This window comes from Dreissena polymorpha, chromosome 1 (assembly GCF_020536995.1).
Source record: "Dreissena polymorpha isolate Duluth1 chromosome 1, UMN_Dpol_1.0, whole genome shotgun sequence".
Classification (NCBI taxonomy): Eukaryota; Metazoa; Mollusca; class Bivalvia; order Myida; family Dreissenidae; genus Dreissena; species Dreissena polymorpha.
In genome coordinates, this window is record NC_068355.1 from 80,261,222 (window position 1) to 80,280,997 (window position 19,776).

The following is a 19,776-nucleotide window of genomic DNA, read 5'->3' on the forward strand; positions in this document are numbered from 1 at the left end:
GGTCAAAGGTCAAGGTCACGGTGACCCGAAATAGTAAAATGGTTTCTGGATGATAACTCAAGAAGGCTTATGCCTTGGATCATGAAACTTCGTAGGTAAATTGATAATGGCTGGCAGATGACCCCTATTGATTTTCAGGTCACAAGGTCAAAGGTCAAGGTCACGGTGACCCGAAATAGTAAAATGGTTTCCGGATGATAACTCAAGAACGCTTATGCCTAGGATCATGAAACTTCATAGGTACATTGATCATGACTCGCAGATGACCCCTATTGATTTTCAGGTCACTAGGTCAAAGGTCAAGGTCACGGTGACCTGAAATAGTAAAATGGTTTCTGGATGACTACTAAAGAACGCTTATGCCTAGGATCATGAAGATGATAGGTAGATTGATCATGACTCGCAGTTGACCCCTATTGATTTTCAGGTCACTATATCAAAGGTCAAGGTCACTGTGACCTAAAATAGTAAAATGGTTTCTGGATGATATCTCAAGAAGGCTAATTGCTACGATCATGAAATTTCATAGGTACATTGATCATGACTCGCAGATGACCCCTATTGATTTTGAGGTCACTAGGTCAAAGGTCAAGGTCATGGTTACCCGAAATAGTAAAATGGTTTCGGATGATAACTGAAGTGCGCTTATTCCTAGGATCATGAAACTTAATAGGTAGATTGATCATGACCCGCAGATGACCTCTATTGATTTTCAGGTCACTAGGTCAAAGGTCACGGTGACCCGAAATAGTAAAATGGTTTCCAGATGATAACTTAAGAACGCTTATTGCTAGGATCATGACTGGCAGATGACCCCTATTGATTTTCAGGTCACTAGGTCAAAGGTCAAGATCACAGTGACAAAAAGCATATTCACACAATGGCTGTCACTACAACGGAGAGCCCATATGGGGGGCATGCATGTTTTTCAAACAGCTCTTGTTCAAGTATTTGTTGAGGGATTCTTTAAAGCTCCATGTTTGTTGCAGAATATACAAATAGGCATGGTAAAAATTTACAAAAGCAGTTCCAATTGTTAGTTACATGTCTATGGAAATATTTGTGATAAATGTAAGTATTAATTGCAAGTACAGGTTATGTTTTTGAATACTATTAATTGAATGTAATATCTGACAAAATTAACAGGCTGTTGGTATATAAGAAGAATCAGAAGAATCCTTGTCAAATGTTCACGGTGATGTATGTCTTTGTCAAGTAATTGTTTCTATTTAAGTGATACCTTATACTTTTACTTGCACTTGCACTCAAATATTCAAATAGTCCCAAACTATGATGTGCACTGTGTAGGAAGCTGAATGTGAGAAATTGCGCATGGACGCCAAGTACACTGCAGACGCAAAAGTGGCAGATTCAAAGCGACAGTATGAGATGCAGAAGGCTGCTTTTGATATGGAAGTCAATGCAAGGGTTAGTGAGAGTTTGTTTATGTCAATTAAGCTGTAAACTTACCACAATGGGGAACATAAACAACACAGTATGTTTAGATATTCTTTTGTCTTCAGTCAATTTGTTTCTAGTATTACTTTTAAGAATGATACTTGAATAGTCATGGCGATTGGATAGCAAAACTAACTAGATTGTTGGTAATATCAAGTTAGTATCACGCAAAAACTTTTTTGCATAAATATGTTTATTTTGTTCATTATGATGCATGAAAACATTTTTGAACTCTTAATAAAGTTTTTTTTTTTAAGAACCGCCCTTTTTTATGTGGGTGGGGAGGAATATACTATAAACCTGAATATGTCTGTAACTAATATAGGAAACACATGAACGATTTATTTATTAATTTAATTATTAAAACCAGGTATATTTGCTATACCAATGACTAAAATAGTTGGGTAAAAAATCAAACCTATATTTGCTGAATGTCTTAAAAGTGTTTTATTGCCTCTGCTGTTTATACAGAAAGCCGAGTCCCAGCTGGCGTATGAGCTTCAGAGCGCCAAGGAGCGACAGAAGATCCGCGCGGAGGAGATAGAGATAGAGGTGGTGGAGCGGCGCAAGCTGATCGACATTGAGGAGAAAGAGATCCTCAGGAAGGAGAAGGAGCTGATAGCCACAGTTAAGAGGCCTGCAGAGGCCCAGGCTTACAAAGTGGAGACCATAGCTGAGGGACAGAGGTAGGCTTAGGGATGCGCCTTTTGACATTGAGGAATATTTTTTGGAAATGGTTGTTATGTTCCAGCAATATGTATGGTGTTGCAGGAAGGTGGTGTATTGGAGTAACTCATTGGGTCAGTTGGTCAGTAAAAGTTTGTAGACGGATATTCGATCACATTTCTCAATCGATGAAATTGAGAGTATTCATGAAGGGAACATGTGTAAGACACCTTATGTCCATTAATCCTCACTCTCCTAAGTTGACTTATGTGTTCCTAAACAAAGCTGACAAAGCTTTAAACAAAGCTGACAAAGCTTTATTGACAAAGCGATATTGTATTAGTCAAGTTTATGACAAAGCTCTGGTACATAATTGGGAATGAAGAATCATGGGGTTAGATCTGTTTTACTAGGTGTTTTCAATGGAATGTTTTACCATGTCAGGGGTTTACTTAAGGATATGGCTTACACAGTAGAGGGAAATCTGCTTTGAACATCTTGCCCTGCATGAAAAGAATGGTGTAACCAATTTAGTTGCCCACCATGGTTTTCACTGGGTTAGAGCAAGCTAGCATAAACTTAAGTCAACCTCTGTATATGTTTTTAAGTTATGCATTTCAGTTTATGAGCGTGAGCTGTATTTTTTATAAGCACAAAACTAATTAAAAAGTGAAACCATGTAGCATTAAATACATAAACATTGGTGATATTGGTGCTAAATTTGATACCAATTAATGTTGTCAATGTTTTGAATTTTCAGAATAGTTACATATTCTAGTGTCCTTCTGTAACCCTTATTCTTTTATTTCCATATTCAAGATGTCCAATGTAGATGGCTAAAACCCATTTCTCTGTGTAATGCATATTCCTTTAGAACTCAGACAGTGGAAGTGGCTAGAGCCGATGCAGAGAAGATCCGACTGATTGGTGCCGCGGAGGCCACGTCCATCGAGGCAGTGGGTAAGGCAGAGGCAGAACGCATGAGACTAAAGGCCTCTGCATACAAGCAGTACGGAGACGCAGCCATGCTCAGCTTGGTCCTGGAGACTCTGCCAAAGGTCAGAACTGGGGCCCATGGTACTGTAGGGAGTGGTCTTATATTGTACTTTAGGGAGTGGTTTATATTGTACTGTAGGGAATGATCTTTTATAGTACTGTAGGGAATGATCTTTTATTGTAGTGAATGGAGTGATTCTTAATTTTACTGTAGGAAATGGTATTGTATTGGTCTGTATGGATGGCACTTAAATTGTACAGTAGGGAGTCATCTTTTATTATTCTGTAGAGAATAATATTATATGGTTTTTGTAGGAATGATCTTTTATTGCTGGTTAATTTAGGTGCATCATTAAAAAAAACAGTTAAATGTTCCTCTAAACTGGTATTTATTGTCAAAAGGACTTGATACTTTGTATATGCATTATCACAGTACCGTAATATAAAACGCATTTCAGCTCAGTAAGCCGCATTTTTTATATTATATCTTGAGACCAAGAAAATGCCCACCGATGTCAAACCAAGAATATGAGCAATTATGGTTTAACCTTAACAATTGCGATACTTACGCTTATTTTGATTTCTGTATCACTGCCATCAAGGCTGTTAAAGGAGCATGACACTAAATGGAGACATGATTGGCTATGGTGTGTTGTAGATTGCCGCAGAGGTTTCTGCTCCTCTGGCGCGCACAGATGAGATAGTGTTGGTGGGTGATGACCGCACCACGTCGGAGGTGAGCCGCCTCCTCAGCCAGCTGCCACCCGCAGTGCAGGCGCTCACTGGGGTCGACCTCTCCAAGGTAATCTTCACCTTAACAAGTTGTGATTACATGAAGAGCTCTTGTTAATTTTATGGGTGCTGAGGCAAGGAGCGTGACTTCACCTTTAAATAAATACCTCACTGTGAACAAAAATAAATGTACACATTGTTTTAAACTTGATTTATTTAATGGAGCCAGAGTATTTTTCTCCCCAAAGTCACACACATGCAGTAAGATTTGTAAGAGTTAATTTTGTGCCCCACTTTGAATGTAAATGTTACGCTTTTGGGATTTACTCTCTATTCAACTGATCTAAAGTAGATTACTTCTCTTTGAACAAGTATACCCCTTGTCATAAAGTAAAGGTGGGTATACTTGTAATACGGTGGACATCTGTCTGCCTGCTAATAGAAACAAACTTGTCTGAAAGTCTTTTCCAACAGTGTTAAGTGTACAATATTAAAATGTGCTGATTTTGTTCCTCCTGATATTAAGTTGTTCATATGCGATTTTTATCATCCTACATTTACACTACGAAAGTTTTGTCTTTTTTCCATTAGGATGTCATATTCATTTGATTTGATTTTGTCATGATTCTTAATGTACAATATTATAAAAATGCCTTTTCATTAACTGTTAGGTCCACATGTGTTTGTTTTTTAATGACAGACTATATTTTAGTTTTCTACACAAAAAAATTAAATTATGCCCCTAGGATGAAAACTGCCTCAGCGCTTGGGATCAATATAGACTTGTATGGCTCAATAAATTAAAAACTTTTTTTTATCAGTAACGAAATGATAGAGAGGTTTAATATTTGGAATGCAACATTCTAAAGGGCCCTCGAGACAATTCAGCTCATGCCCCTAGGGTCAAAATTGGCCACATCCAGAAGGTCACATAGATATGGAATTTTGTTTGAAATGACACCATTTGGGTTATAACATTTTATATAAGTCCTCTACAAAGAGTTTTACAATCATGGCCCTTTTGTAAAAACTGGACTCTTTAAGTACCATTTTTTTGTATCAACTTGCTATGTATTATGGCTTGCAGAGTGTGAAGGTATATTTCGTCACTTTTATGACAAACTCTAAATTAAAGTTGCAATTATAATGAGTGCTTGAATGTGTAAGTTTAAATGTAGTGGTGGAAATTTGGTAGAGTCTTTTGAATTTGTGTCTGAATTCACATGTGCAAACATTTAATGTTATTTCTGTCGTGCTTTTATGCACCAGAAAACATAATCATTTAAAACATTAAAATAATACTTGTCACCAAATGTGAATTCTTTAAGTAACAAAATAGCATCTTATGTAAAAAAAATCTCATCTTATTCAAATTAACACCTGACAGTTTATTTAAGCCATTTGCTTCTGCTCTATTTCAGGTTTTGACCAAGATTCCTGGTGCCCAGTCCTCTTAGATATTCTGGTTGTTTCCTTGGAAACTAATCCAACAACTGTTAAATTATTTCCTTTTGTAATAATGAGCTGAAACAGTTTACACAAATGTATTTCTGATAATCAGAAAGGATGTCTGTTGAGTCAGAGAATGCAGATGAAAGGCTAAGAAATCAATAACAAATGCAGGTATTACTTACATTTGCAGACTCTGTAATGTCATCAATTTCAACTGAAATTCTGCACAATGTGTCTGCTAGAGAACATCAATAGAACACAAATATATCCTTGTACATTGGGAAATGTTTTCCTATAGCAAAGTTAGAAGTGTGTCAAACAAAAGCAGCAACATTTTATAATACATGTAATTTTATATTGTATAATGTATTTTTATTTAGAAATCATATACTGATACATTTTGAATCATTCAATTATTATGTGAATTGTTGTGACATTCAACACAAAGAATTTGAATGCAATATTTTTTAAGAAAGATCATTGTTAAGCAAACAAACTGAAAATATTTATTATGTTCGTACAGTTCATTAAAACATGACAGAAATAAACCTTTCAAATAACAATTTGTAACAGTTTTAGCCATGTATATCGCAAGAATACCAATTACCGGATATTATGCCCATGTTAACATGTATGTTGCATACCTGTTGTCTGTAATCGTTGTATTTCTTACATGAGATTTTTAAGAGTATTTTGTTTTTGCATTTGTTAATTTTGTTAATGATACCTGTATTGATGTAGTCATTATTCATCATCTTGTGGTTGTATGAAAATTTGAATTTATTTTAATTGTTATTTTAGCTTTTTAAAGTAACGGAACACATAATCTGTCAGAGTAATTGATTATTGATGCCTGTAAGCCTATAGGGTGACAAGATTTTTAAGTAATGTTTATTATGTCTTTCTTTATTATTAACTGCAGGACAATAAGTCTGTCAGAGTAATGAATAAGTAATGACTGTAAACTTATAGGACTAGACAATTTTAATGTCATGTATATCTATCAATTTCTTTTATACATTAAGGAAATGAATATAATGTTTGTTTCTCTATATGATTTGATATTGTGTGGTACCTCAGGACGTCTTCAAACAGCTTTTAATTATTACATGCTGCTGATGTGTGTGGGGCCTTTGTATTGTTCAATAACTTGTTTTCATTATTGCTGTTAATGTTTAAAATTTCAATAAAGCCCTTGTTTGATTATATGAGCCTTGTTCTTAGATAACTGGGCTTAATGCATTTGCGTAAAGTGTCATCCCTGATTAGCCTGTGCAGTCCGCACAGGCTAATCAGGGAGGACACTTTCAGCTTAAACTTGATTTTCAGTAAGGAGGGACTTCCTTGAAACTAAAAATACCATAAAAGCGGAAAGTGTAGTCCCTGATTAGCCTGTGCGGACTGCACAGGCTAATCTGGGCTGACATTTTACGCACATGCATTAAGCCCAGTGTTCTCAGAACACAACTCATATACAATTGTAATAATGTCCTTGGCTTGTGTGACTAGAACCTTCATGATCTACCACATATATTTTGAGATTAATTTTCTGACCATATGTAATTTATAGATCTAAAAACAATAACTAAAATAATCATGTTTGCTTATATAACAACACTATAGCATAATAATAATAATAATAATTGATCGTACTAATGTCTCCCAAATTCTCTTTGACCTTCTAAATTTTCCTTGAAAGACCTGCAAATTTCTTCTTTATTCAAATTAAGGTCTGCATTGGATTAACTTGTTTGGATCAATCAAATAAGATTGCTTTTCAATGATCTGTTTGAAATCTCAAAACAAAAGCGGTAACAGACACTCAAAATATATTTTTAGATTCTGATGACTTTTTGAAATAAAGCATTTTCTTCTTATAAATGGATTCGTTATGAAATCGTCTTGGCTATAAGTCAACTTGATGTTTGTTAATTCTGTTCCCATATTTGTGCATTTGGATCAATTTCATGACCAAATACTAGTAGATATTATGAAATGCAAAAAGGGCTACAATCTGTGCTTTTCCAGTTACTTTTTGTGTTTTATAAAACAGTATAGTAGTGTCAGTGTCTTTCTTAAAATTCTTCCTCCATAAACTAGTCTCCCTATGAATGTTGTGCAGGTGAATTCACAAACATTAATACAAAGCTTATTTTTACAACTGGCTTCAGTGTCAGCTTTGATAACAATTTTCACATAGTGTTATTCATAATTTAATAAAGCAAAGCATGTTTTCTCCCTTGCATTGACATTATGTAAGGTTGCAACCTGTATGTTTCATCCTGTAGGTAGTTTCAATTGTTAAAAAGACTTCAAAAACCTCACTTCTTTGAGCTCAACTTGTTCTGCGCTTTATATATTTATTAATATTAATTTTAGTAATATTGTATATATAATGTATTTTTAGTACCACTATTCAAGTAGTTGGCATTCATTAAAATGTATCGTGTAGATGTTGTAAAATAATAATAATAATTTAAGAATGCCACAATTTATAAAATAATAATAACAAGTGTATATCTTTATTTTAAGTAACTTAAAATTCAAATAAATTTTAATAAATACAATTTTGGAAGTCCTTCAAGATTTATGTGTAAACAAGTAAGCAGTCGTGTTATTAGAAAGATATTTAATAGTATTTCCTGCTCATTCCTATTCACTTTTTTTTCTAAATGGCAATCAAAGATTTGTTTTCTTTAATTATGTTACAATTATAAAGTTATTACTGAAAATGAAGATTTATCTGTGAATCCTGCCATGGTGACAAGCTTTAACTGAGTCATCTATCAAAGGAGAACCTGTACTGTGAGAACATGTTCTTTCTTAAATATTTGCATGAGAATGCTCATGGTCAGATTTTGTGATCGCTTTTGTCATCATTTGACTTGTTAACACTCTAGAAGCCACATAATTGGCCAATTATCATTAAACTTGGTCAGAAGAATTTTCCCAATTTATCTTGGACGAGTTGAAAAATGGTTCCAGTTGGTTGAAAAACATGGCCGCCAGAAGGCGGGGCCTTTTGCCGTATATGGCTGTAGTAAAACCGTAGTGGCACGCTAGAAGGCACATTTTTAGCCAATCTTCATGAATCTTGGGCAGAACATTTGCTCAAATGATATCTGGACTGAGTTCGTAAATGGTTCCTGTCGGTTGAGAAACATGGCCGCCAGTTGGGCATTTTTCCTTATATAGCTTTTGTAAAACCTTGTTAACCCTCAAGAATTCACACTTATGGTCCAATGCTTAAAAAACTTGGTCAGAAGATTTTTTGTAATTATAATTGGGCTCAGTTCGAAAATGGTTCCAGCTTTTGAAAAAAATGGCTGTTTGGGGGCTGTGAATATTTCCTTATGTGGCATTAGTAAAACCTTGTTAACTCTCTAGTTGTCTAATTTTTGCCAAGTTTCAAAATGGTTCAAAATGGTTTCAGATTTGCTGAGAGCAGTTCAGTTCAATGAAGTCTCAGGTGAGCGGCTGTGGGCCTCTTGCCCTTGTGTTAAGATGTTAACGGCTTTGCAATATGTTAATAATCATGTGTATAATTCTTTTCCTCTCCAAACAGAAACCTCTCCGTTTGGGCCGATTTTTAAAAAACTTGTTTTAATTAAGTGTTGTTTATTTTATCTTGTTTTTTTCCTTGTGTATGTGTATTAGATCTACTTTAAATGCATAGCAAATAAACCGTACTTCATACTTTTATATGCATTCTTCATATTTTTACTCTACGAAACCCAACCCCTATATACATTCATGTTCTAAACCTACTCGGTAATTTTAATGTTCTGATGTTCTATCCCTTGCTGCCCTATTACCAAATGAACGAGGTAAGTCCGTTTTGGAAATGACGTGTTGATCTGCAAGACACTGTTTGTTTCATTTGTTATGATCATCTCGACCTGAACTCGGATGACAGGCGCATAAAATGGCATACGTTTGTAACGCAAAATTCTTCTCCGCTTTCTTCAGCAATTTACGATTGAAATACTAGTATGTAATTACCGTGAAAAGTTGACAATGAGTACACTTTACACCATTCGCATTTTCAACACTTCGAGAGATATATGCCCCTGAACTTTTTATGGCAGAGCCTTTAATTTCAAATTTTGTACAGCCAACTTGTACATTTATCAAGAGATTGAATCACAAATTAAAATATTTAATCACCAGTAAGTGTAGATGAAATACTTTTTAATGCTCAGTAATCAACACGTTTCTAAGATGTACCCGTAAACTTTGCCATTTTTGTGGCAGAAGCATACATGTGTATAATTATGTGGAGAGAATGAAATCGAAATATGTCCTCAACACAACTGTGCAATACACAATTTTCAAGCGCAGTGATCCATTTTTTAGCTCACCTGAGCACAACGTGCTCATGGTGAGCTTTTGATCACCTTCTGTCCGTCGTCAACATTTCGCCTTGTTAGCTCATCTATTTTTTGAAAAAAAATTATGAGCTATTGTCATCACCTTGGCGTCGGCGTCGGCGTCCGGTTAAGTTTTGCGTTTAGGTCCACTTTTCTCAGAAAGTATCAATGCTATTGCATTAAAACTTGGTACACTTACTTACTATCATGAGGGGACTGGGCAGGCAAAGTTAGATAACTCTGGCGTGCATTTTGACTGAATTATGTGCCCTTTTTATACTTAGAAAATTGAAAATTTTGGTTAAGTTTTGCGTTTAGGTCCATTTTTTTCAGAAAGTATCAATGCTATTGCATTCAAACTTGGTACACTTACTTACTATCATAAGGGGACTGGGCACGCAAAGTTAGATAACTCTGGCGTGCATTTTGACAGAATTATGTGCCCTTTTTATACTTAGAAAATTGAAAATTTTGGTTAAGTTTTGTGTTAAGGTCCATTTTATTCCTTAAGTATCAAAGCTATTGCTTTCATACTTGCAACACTTACTAACTACCGTAAGGGGACTGTGCAGGCAAAGTTATGTAACTCTGACTGGCATTTGGACGGAATTATGGGCCCTTTATACTTAGAAAATTGAAAGTTTGGTTAAGTTTTGTGTTTTGGTCCACTTTACCCCTAAAGTATCATAGATATTGCTATCATACTTGGAACACTCGCAAACTATCATAAGGGTACAGTAAAAGGACAAGTTGCATAACTCTGGATGTCATTTTTACGGAATTATGGCCCTTTTTTGACTTAGTTACTTTGAATATATGGTTAAATTTTGTGTTTCGATCCACTTTACTTCTTAAGTATCAAGGCTATTGCTTTCAAACTTCAAATACTTTCATGCTATCATGAGGTTACTGTACCTGGCAAGTTGAATTTTACCTTGACCTTTGAATGACCTTGACTCTCAAGGTCAAATTATTAAATTTCTCTAAAATTGCCATAACTTCTTTATTTATGATTAGATTTGATTGATACTTTGACAAAACTACTCTTACCTGACATACCACAATAGACTCCACCCAAACCATCGCCCGTGCCCCCCCCCCACAACCCCCCCCCCCCTATTTTTTTTTTTTTTTTTTTTTAAGATCATCTCACAAATGACCACTACACCCTCACACTATACCCCCCACCCCACCCCACCCCCTCCCCAATTTTTTTTTTTAAACGGTTAAAAAACAAAACTATTTATTTTGATTATTTTATGTTTGAAATACCGTCCAACCATCGCACCCAAGAATCCCCCCCCACCCCCCCCTCCCCCCACCCGAATCCCCCCCCCCCTATTTTTTTTTTTTTTTTTAAGATCATCTCACAAATTACCACCACACCCTCACACTATACCCCCCCCACCTCGCCCCCCCCCCCCATTTTTTTTATGAAACGGTTAAAAAACACAAATATTTATTTTTATTATTTTATGTTTGAAAACCGTCCAACCATCGCACCCAAGAATCCCCCCCCCACCCCCCCCACCCCCCCCCTCCCCCCGCCCGATTTTTTTTTCCTTTTTTTCGCATTTTTGGAAGAAAATGTAATAAATGTCCACACCCCCACACAATGCACCGCTCTTCACTCCACCCCTCCCTCCTTTGTGATTGAAAATGAGAGTCCCTTCACCTTTAAAAAGAAAATAGATGAGCGGTCTGCACCCGCAAGGCGGTGCTCTTGTTTAAATTACGTGCCAGGATGTGGCAAGGCTCTAGATATGTTTATTGTAGTTTAGTTTGTATTGTATTATTTTGTGATCTGCTAAATGATAACAAGACTTTCTCTTCTTATATTGTTTCTGACGTTAAATCATATATTGTACAGAAGACGAATTATTCGGTAACTGCAAAGAGGAATCACCCAACTTCCATTGTGAACACGATTCCTTCATTTCTGCAAAATGCGCTGAGTTGACTCAGTATTTCATGTTGAATGGTTACGTTTGGAGCTTACAAACTTTGTAATGCTCCTTCGATCAGTTCCTAAACCATGTCAAACGATGACTTACACATATAGGATCTGGCACGATTTGTCATATACCATATTTTATAATTAAACGAGTTCAGGAATTTTGTTAGTAAAGGCTCGCTTACTAACGAATTTCCTGGACGAGTTTAATAAAATATGATATGAAATGACAACGAGTGTCATATCTTTTTATCACATGCTTTTAAATGAGCAAATTAAATAAATATTTACGCAAACATAATGATAAATCCCGAATGTTGTTTACATTTTGTGACGTAATTTGACGTTGCAACGTCATTTCAGCAAAATAACAAAATGCGATTGGTCAATCGAACGAAAATAAGCCAATGAAAACGCTTAAAATGTATATTACACGTGTGTAAGATAAAAATATTCGTAATAGTTATATTACATGGGAAACGGGGTATGGCATGTGATAAAATTAAATCTATTTTCAGATTATCGTCACAATAATGACCAAATACCCTATTTAAAATATTTAATGAGTTAACAGCATGAGAAATCAGCTTTTTTGACACGTTTCAACATTGTTATTCTTTGATCGCATATTTACACGATATACCATGCTCAGCATGTTAGACGCTTTCTAACAAACCTTGTTATGTAACCATGTTTTTTTACTTAATTAAACACTGTGATAAACGAATTGTATTGCTATCATCACATAATCTGTCTTGTGTGCTTGTAAACGACTTCACAAAAATGCATTGTGACTGAAAAGCATCTACACAATGCCCTTTTATCGATGGTTCGTGAATTTCTTCAACACATTTACACAAATTTGAATTAATTACTATTATTGCGCATGTTTGGACGTCACTTTCTATTTGTCACGTGGAAATATAAATGTCACAGGATGCATTTCCTAAAAGGGCAACTAAACAATAAATTATTCGTATTAGTGAGTGCATTCACACAGATGCGTGTTAATTTTGACAAATTTCACATTTCGCTCGAACAGTGGTTGAAGAATGGTGATTTGAACTCCTTATGTGACATTTTATTGTCAACAATCATGGAACAGGGTCTCGACACGACACACTATCTTGGTTAGACAAAAACATTATTGCAAACTACTTTAAACGTCCATCAGCACATGGTCCTGTTACTAGTATACTTATGTCAAATCGCATATTTCGACTATCTTCATGTAAAACTTTAAACATTTAGATCTACACACCTTGTTTATGTCCGTTACATTTTATCACATTGAAGTTAACATATGCATCGTGTATTTGAAAATCCCTCAATCTATGGTCAACTTATTGTCCGAACAAGCAAACGCCGAATATCAAACTTTAACGCGTTTGCGAGACGGTGACCTTTTACCAATAAGTTTGGCATTGACTAATAGGGGAATGGACAGAAAATGCTTCGGTAAGACATAGATATTGGTTAATTTCCTAAACGGTTGAACCTCTAAAATGACCGTTTGGTTAACTGTATTCTTACCATTTGTTTGGTCACAATGATTTGTTTCTAAAGCAGTTGCGCAGCCTTGAGGTCATAACCAATTCGTTCCTAAGATAAGCTTTGAACGCAATTAATTTTATGCGGAAACTTGTGAATTCACGTTTTGTTTTACTGTTGTGAATATTAATGCCATACATTAATATTTTTCTTTCATGTGTGCCCCGTGTGTTTTACTTCATTTCCTTTCGTTTTAAGCAAAAACCAACGCATACACAATTTAAAACAGAAACAAAACTAAAACACGTATATACGAATAAGCATAAGAACTTGTTTAATATGCTTTTACACACATAATATATTATTTATATGATATGCATGTAACATTATTAGATTAGATTTGTTATCAACGATGAATAAAAGATACATTTTAATTTATTATCAATTAATAGCAACTTTAAAAAGAACCGATTATAGCTCTAAGCAGTAAAACGTTTATGTTGATGTTATTACCACGTTTTGCAAGCCAGATTTGCTAATGGCCCAAAACCTGATAACTGCCGCAACCGCGGTGAGAAAGAGTTCGGCATTTATATCAGAGGTTTCAGTTCTTCCAATATATTCATTCAAAAATTGACACGTTATGTAAATATCGTGTTTAATGGAATATTTTTTAACGGAGCCTCTATAGAAAACACCATTAAACACATTTGAATTATACGTGTCGTCTAACATAATGTTTATGAATGATTAAAATAGTCCACTATTTGCTGCGTCTTATGAATTTCAGCTAGTGAATAAAAGACAGTTTTGCATGCCGCTAACATATCATAATTACTTTGTTTAACAAGCTTGTGTTCTTAGACAAAGGTTCGATGTGTATGTCGCATTCATCATCACGATACGTGACATTTGGCACCGATTTCAGACGTACTAAAATTGATTTTTAAGCTTACGACATCGACATTAACCGCAAGAAAAACGTGTACACATGAAAGATTTATTGCAAATGTAAAAAATAAAGTTCTAAACGGTGTGTTTACATTCTTTCCAGCTATTGTGTAAACCTCTGAAAACCCCGATGATTCTGCACCCTGATAATGTCATGTTAACTAGCAATCGCATGTTCACGGTGCCTATACCACGTGATTTTTTAAGATCTGTGTGGGGACTAAAATGTCAACAAAAGCGCGACGAAGGTAAGATTTTTATGGATATTTTTTTAATATGTCACCATTTTCAATGGGATAAAGTGGAGAGCCCGCTCATTCATTAGAGCTTTCTATAGGTATCATGATTTTATAAAACAAATAAGTATTTTTTCGGTAAAGTGCAACCGCGCGTTTGAACGGTTAGAAAAAGGTAGGATCAGTGTGGGGACATTATTTTATTTTGACACAGAAACATCACTTCTGGTGAAATAAAGCAATTAACGTAATGGGCGGAGCTAACACTATATCATTTGGCATTCATTTTCACGTTTCTGTTATATATTTACGAAACAAAATTCAAGGTAGATATTCTTACAGTAATATGATCTGTGTGGTATACGTTTTTAGAAGGATCTGTGTGGTATACTGTTTATAAGTTTTTCAGTTCTATTCAGTTGCTAAAAAATGCTTGTCAACAATGTATTTAAAACAGGATTTTTAAATGCGAAAGCAAGTAAAACACATAATGGCTATACACTACGCTTGCACCGCTTGTTGAAATAATACATAATTATGATATACAGGCATGCTGTACAATCCCCATCATAAAATTAAAATCTTACGTTGGAGCAACTTAAATTGATGACAATGCCATGCATACCTTAAATACTAGTAGGTTTACACTTTATGTTATTGTATTAAATTCCATTTTTATTTTGGCACAAAACACTGCAGTCACGTGAAGTAATGTATTCTAATATTCTATATATTATTTTAGATATTATATTTGCTTTAAGGTATGGCCCAATGCTCCGAATGCGGAAAATGTTGAAGACCAGAGCTGGATAATTGCGCCACATTATGAGATACGCTAACTCTGGAAACTATTACTGCTGTGGGAAAGCATTTCCGGTAAGATGAAATACCTTAAAAATAGTTACATTTTTATACAGTTATACTAACAAACAGATGAACGGATTTTCGTGAAACAATACAAATATACAATATATCTCATCTTTCAGGTTATCATACATTTTGAAATATCTCAATAATCGTCAAATCGTTGGTAATTAAAAAAAATAACGAGCGCGTGTCTTCTGATACTAACATTTTTGAAATAGCGTGTTTACGCATTGAAATGTCACGTGATTAAAATAGCTTTTTTTCTATTTAGGATGCCTTCAATCTTAGAAGGCTTCAAAGAACGAAGGACCCCATGATGTGTGTACAGTGCGGCAGGAGCTTTTCGGACAAGAACCTACCCGTGGCTCGAGAGAAAAGTGCAAAAAAGAGGGATTGTCGAACTGTTACCAGTGTGGGTTGGCAGTTAGGAGTGAGATTGACCTCAAAGAGCACGACAAGCCCCACATGCCTGACAAGTATTACATATATGGGGAGTGTTTCAAAATGTACAGTCGCAAAACAAACCTCTCTCGACACGTGAGCACTTCACATAAATCCGTGAATACTGATTAATAATCATAATACTTTACAGTTTGCCTGTGTAACTTGAGTATCGTTTTACGTTATTTTATTCGTTGTTTCATTTTAACTTTCCTTTTCAATTTTTAAAGTTATCCGAATTTTAGTTTTTTGTGTTTCGTTTAGTCCGTTTGTGTGTTTCTTTTGAAATTATTGTCAAATAATTGTGCAATAAGTTAGATTTACGTTATTCATGAATGTATCGCATCTGTGATTTGTATTATGTAATCTGTGATTCTTTATTAACTATAACTTGATTAAAATTTTGCGATGTTTTTTGTTGATTTCAATTTTAAATACTGCTGTCTGAAGCTAGTTTGATAATCATAAGCAGCCAGGGTTGCTAAAAAGTAGTGATTTTCACGATTGCTTTACATAGTTAACTGCCTGCTTATACTTATTCTAGGCCGTGGTAATTGACAATAAACAATGTAGGCAATGAGGTTGTGTATACAATTCAATACTCCTTAATATATTCGAAATACGTCTTGACATTCTTCACAGCTGCATCCCACCACAACACAAGAGGAGAATCGTACATATATAATCATTTAATATAATAGTTATTCATTTACTTTTTATATTTTCTTCAAAATAATTATCACTAAATATAAGCATACACTTGTTACACTTAATACAATGTCATAATTTATAGCATGACATTAAACAAACACATGACGCATGATTGTAAATATCTAAACTATGTAATAAACTAATGCAACAATATGAATTCCATAAATGAAAATAACACACACAAACACACACATATATAATATATATATGTTCCTACTATGACCATTATTTTGTTTTTAGTAAATCGTACCGGTTATTTTCAACTTTAAATATTAACAAAATAGAAAATAATGTCGAAAATGTATGATTTGTTTGGTCTTTTAAAGTTTCTTCACAATAATGCAAGGCACTTTGAAATCCATGATAAACCAATACGTCTGGAGGATTCAGTTTTATCAGGGTTTTTTTCACATTTGATTTTAAAACATACATATTACTCAGGAAAGAACATGCCTTTGCTTTTTGTCAACCTGTGTAATATTTGACACAATCTCTATTGCAGAATTTGTGCTCGAATTAAATTTTCAATTGTGTTCGTCTATCCCCATTCTTATTGTTGGCAACAGTTTCTGTCAGGCTATCGTTTCGTCTCGCCCGCACCCAACTTACTCATAGTGACCCCTTCTGTATAGCATTTCTGTCTCGTGAAACTGTTTCCTCTTTTTTTCTTCCCTTATCCCTTTCCGTTCACTAGTGTCAAATAGGTGATTACTGAAAAGAATCATTTTTTTAATGATAATAATAGATCTACTACTACTACTACTACTATTACTACTTCTTCTACTACTACTACTACTACTACTACTACTACTACTACTACTACTACTACTACTACTACTACTACTGCTACTACTACTACTACTACTACTATTACTACTACTACTACTACTACTACATGTACTACTACTACTACTACTACTACTACTACTACTACTTCTACTACTACTACTACTACTACTGCTACTACTACTACTACTACTGCTTCTACTACTAATTGTTGTATTGAAATTATTGAAATTAAATATAAAAAATATTTTGTCGTCATTATTTCAATTTATCCGTGAATTGTAGAAACACGGATACCACACAGATCCTTCTAAAAACGTATACCACACAGATCATATTACTGTAAGAATATTGTTCTTGAATTGTGTTTCTTAAACATATAACATAAACCTGAAAATGACTGCAAAATAATATAGTGTAAGCTCCGCCCATAACGTTTATTGCTTAATTTTACCAGAGGTGATGTTTCTGTATCAAAATAAAATAATGTCCCCACACTGATCCTACCTTTTTCTATCCGTTCAAACGCGCGGTTGCACTTTACTGAAAAAATACTTATTTGTTTGATAAAATCATGATACCTATAGAAAGCTCTCATGAATGAGCAGGCTCTCCACTTTATCCCATTGACAATGGTGACATATTAAAAAAAATATCCATAAAAATCTTACCTTCGTCGCGCTTTTGTTGACATTTTAGTCCCCACACAGATCTTAAAAAATCACGTGGTATAGGCACCGTGATGTTACTTTCCTTCAAATGCTTATTGTGAATACACCTTCTGCTATAGAAATCTCAGAATCAATTAATTGGCCGCCGCAATATCACGGCTGCAATTACGGTACTGAAAAATCTAGTAGACTAAAGTGTTAAAAGATCTATTTAAAGATATGGAAACATTAATTAATTTTCATTTATACCTATTAACATAAAATATGACATTTCTGCAGTAAAATAACAGCAGTGGAAAAAAAGTTATTTTCACCGGTGAAAATAACACATTTTCGGACTTACATTTCGTCGAAAAAAAAAATCATTTTGGGTATTAGGTATTGAAATTTATTGCGGCACGCCACGAGAGAAAGGGTAACTTTTCAGTGAAAGGGAAACAGCTGTTTGTTATTTTCTTGAAAAAAACGGGCATGAAAGAACAGATTTTTTTCATGTCAATGTAAGATCGTTTGTTATTTCACGAGTGATCATAGAAAATATATTTTCACGACAGGCGCATATCCTCTCTATATATTTCACATCGTTTAAAAATACAAGTTAACTTAAATAATACACGATAGATTTATAAAATATGTGTCTCTGCCACAATATTCAATGACAACACGTAATGTTTAAGGTCGAAATAGCTGGCTTTTTAAGTACTCCTTTCAGTTATGCCTTTGCTTTAAACACAATTAATCCATTATCGAATATAACTTTTCGAAAATAATTATAACGTTTATATCAGCATCTTAATAAAGTTATCTTATTTACATGATTATTGATAGAACTGATATTTTAATTTTTATCTCTTCTGTTGTTTTATAATATATTGTGAATGTATCATTAAATGTTTCTTTAACACAAGTGTAAAACAACCTTCAAAATTGTTCAAGCACATATCAGCACATAAAACATTTAATATAAAATTTGATTTATTTAAATTAACATTACAGTAAAATGTAAATAATTTAGCTTTTGATTTTACTTTTCGTTAATTAATGTGAGTTTTGAAAGTTTCTTTTAATAACACATATTAGAGCTCTCGACTTGTAAAGCCCGCTTACCGCTAACTTGGTACTGAGCGTTTGCAAGAGTCCATACTAGTTCACCCTTGCACCCTTTCACATTACACGCAATGTTTGTCTTAAAGGAAAGCGAACCTTTTTCGACTACCAACTATTGTTGGGTCGTGCTCTGTGAAAAAAGGGTTTAATGCATGTGCTTAAAGTAACGTGCAAGAATAGCCTTTGCAGTTCGCACAGGCTAATGAGGGACGACGCTTTACGCTTTCCCGATATTTTTCATTTTAAGCCTGTGCATACTGCTTTGTAGCAATTTAAATATTAGTTTATGCAATCAATTATTGCCAACTTATGAAAGCAACATTTTGGGTTATAAGCATTGTTTTTATTTGGCTGCATTACGTAGGATGTATGTAATTTCTTAAAAATACTGAAGTAGGTTAATGGTATTCACAATGAATAATTGATTGGTCGTGTTTTTATTTGGCGCAAACATCAACATCAACTGTAAATGCTAAAAAAATAATAAATTGAAAAAAAAACTACAAAAAATTGTATATTGAAAGCTAAAATAATAGCACTATTTATTACTGTATAACGCAAAAAACAATTTAAAAGTGGATGAATACTAGAATAAAAGTTGAGAAAAACGTGTACATGAAAATCGACGAAATAATACTTAATACCAATGCATGTACGGTTTGCACAGTTGGAAAGTGATTTCATGTAAAATCGAGTTCATACCTTATACTGCGTTCTGTTGTTTACAGTGCACGAGTTCAGAGTTTAATAGCAAATTGTAATTCAATTACTATTCTTACTAATCATTTTAACGAAATTTTTTACCATTGCTAATAATAACGCCTGAAGAAAATAACATTTTTTGTCAATTATATAAATAGTCTGGAGCTAAAATTTAAACCTAAACA

General features: G+C 34.3%; 1 protein-coding gene across 2 annotated transcripts in view; it reads left to right on the forward strand.

Moving 5' to 3' along the window:
* LOC127837433 (flotillin-2-like) overlaps positions 1 to 9,006 on the forward strand; it is a 30,839-nt gene extending 21,833 nt beyond the window's left edge. For both annotated transcript variants that reach the window (XM_052364534.1, XM_052364545.1), the window contains 5 exons: positions 1,309 to 1,428; positions 1,930 to 2,144; positions 2,999 to 3,182; positions 3,779 to 3,922; positions 5,274 to 9,006. In XM_052364534.1, the coding sequence (XP_052220494.1) occupies positions 1,309 to 1,428; positions 1,930 to 2,144; positions 2,999 to 3,182; positions 3,779 to 3,922; positions 5,274 to 5,309 (699 nt within the window). In that variant the 3' untranslated portion in view covers positions 5,310 to 9,006. The remainder of the gene's footprint in view (positions 1 to 1,308; positions 1,429 to 1,929; positions 2,145 to 2,998; positions 3,183 to 3,778; positions 3,923 to 5,273) is intronic.
* Positions 9,007 to 19,776: the final 10,770 nt, after the last annotated feature.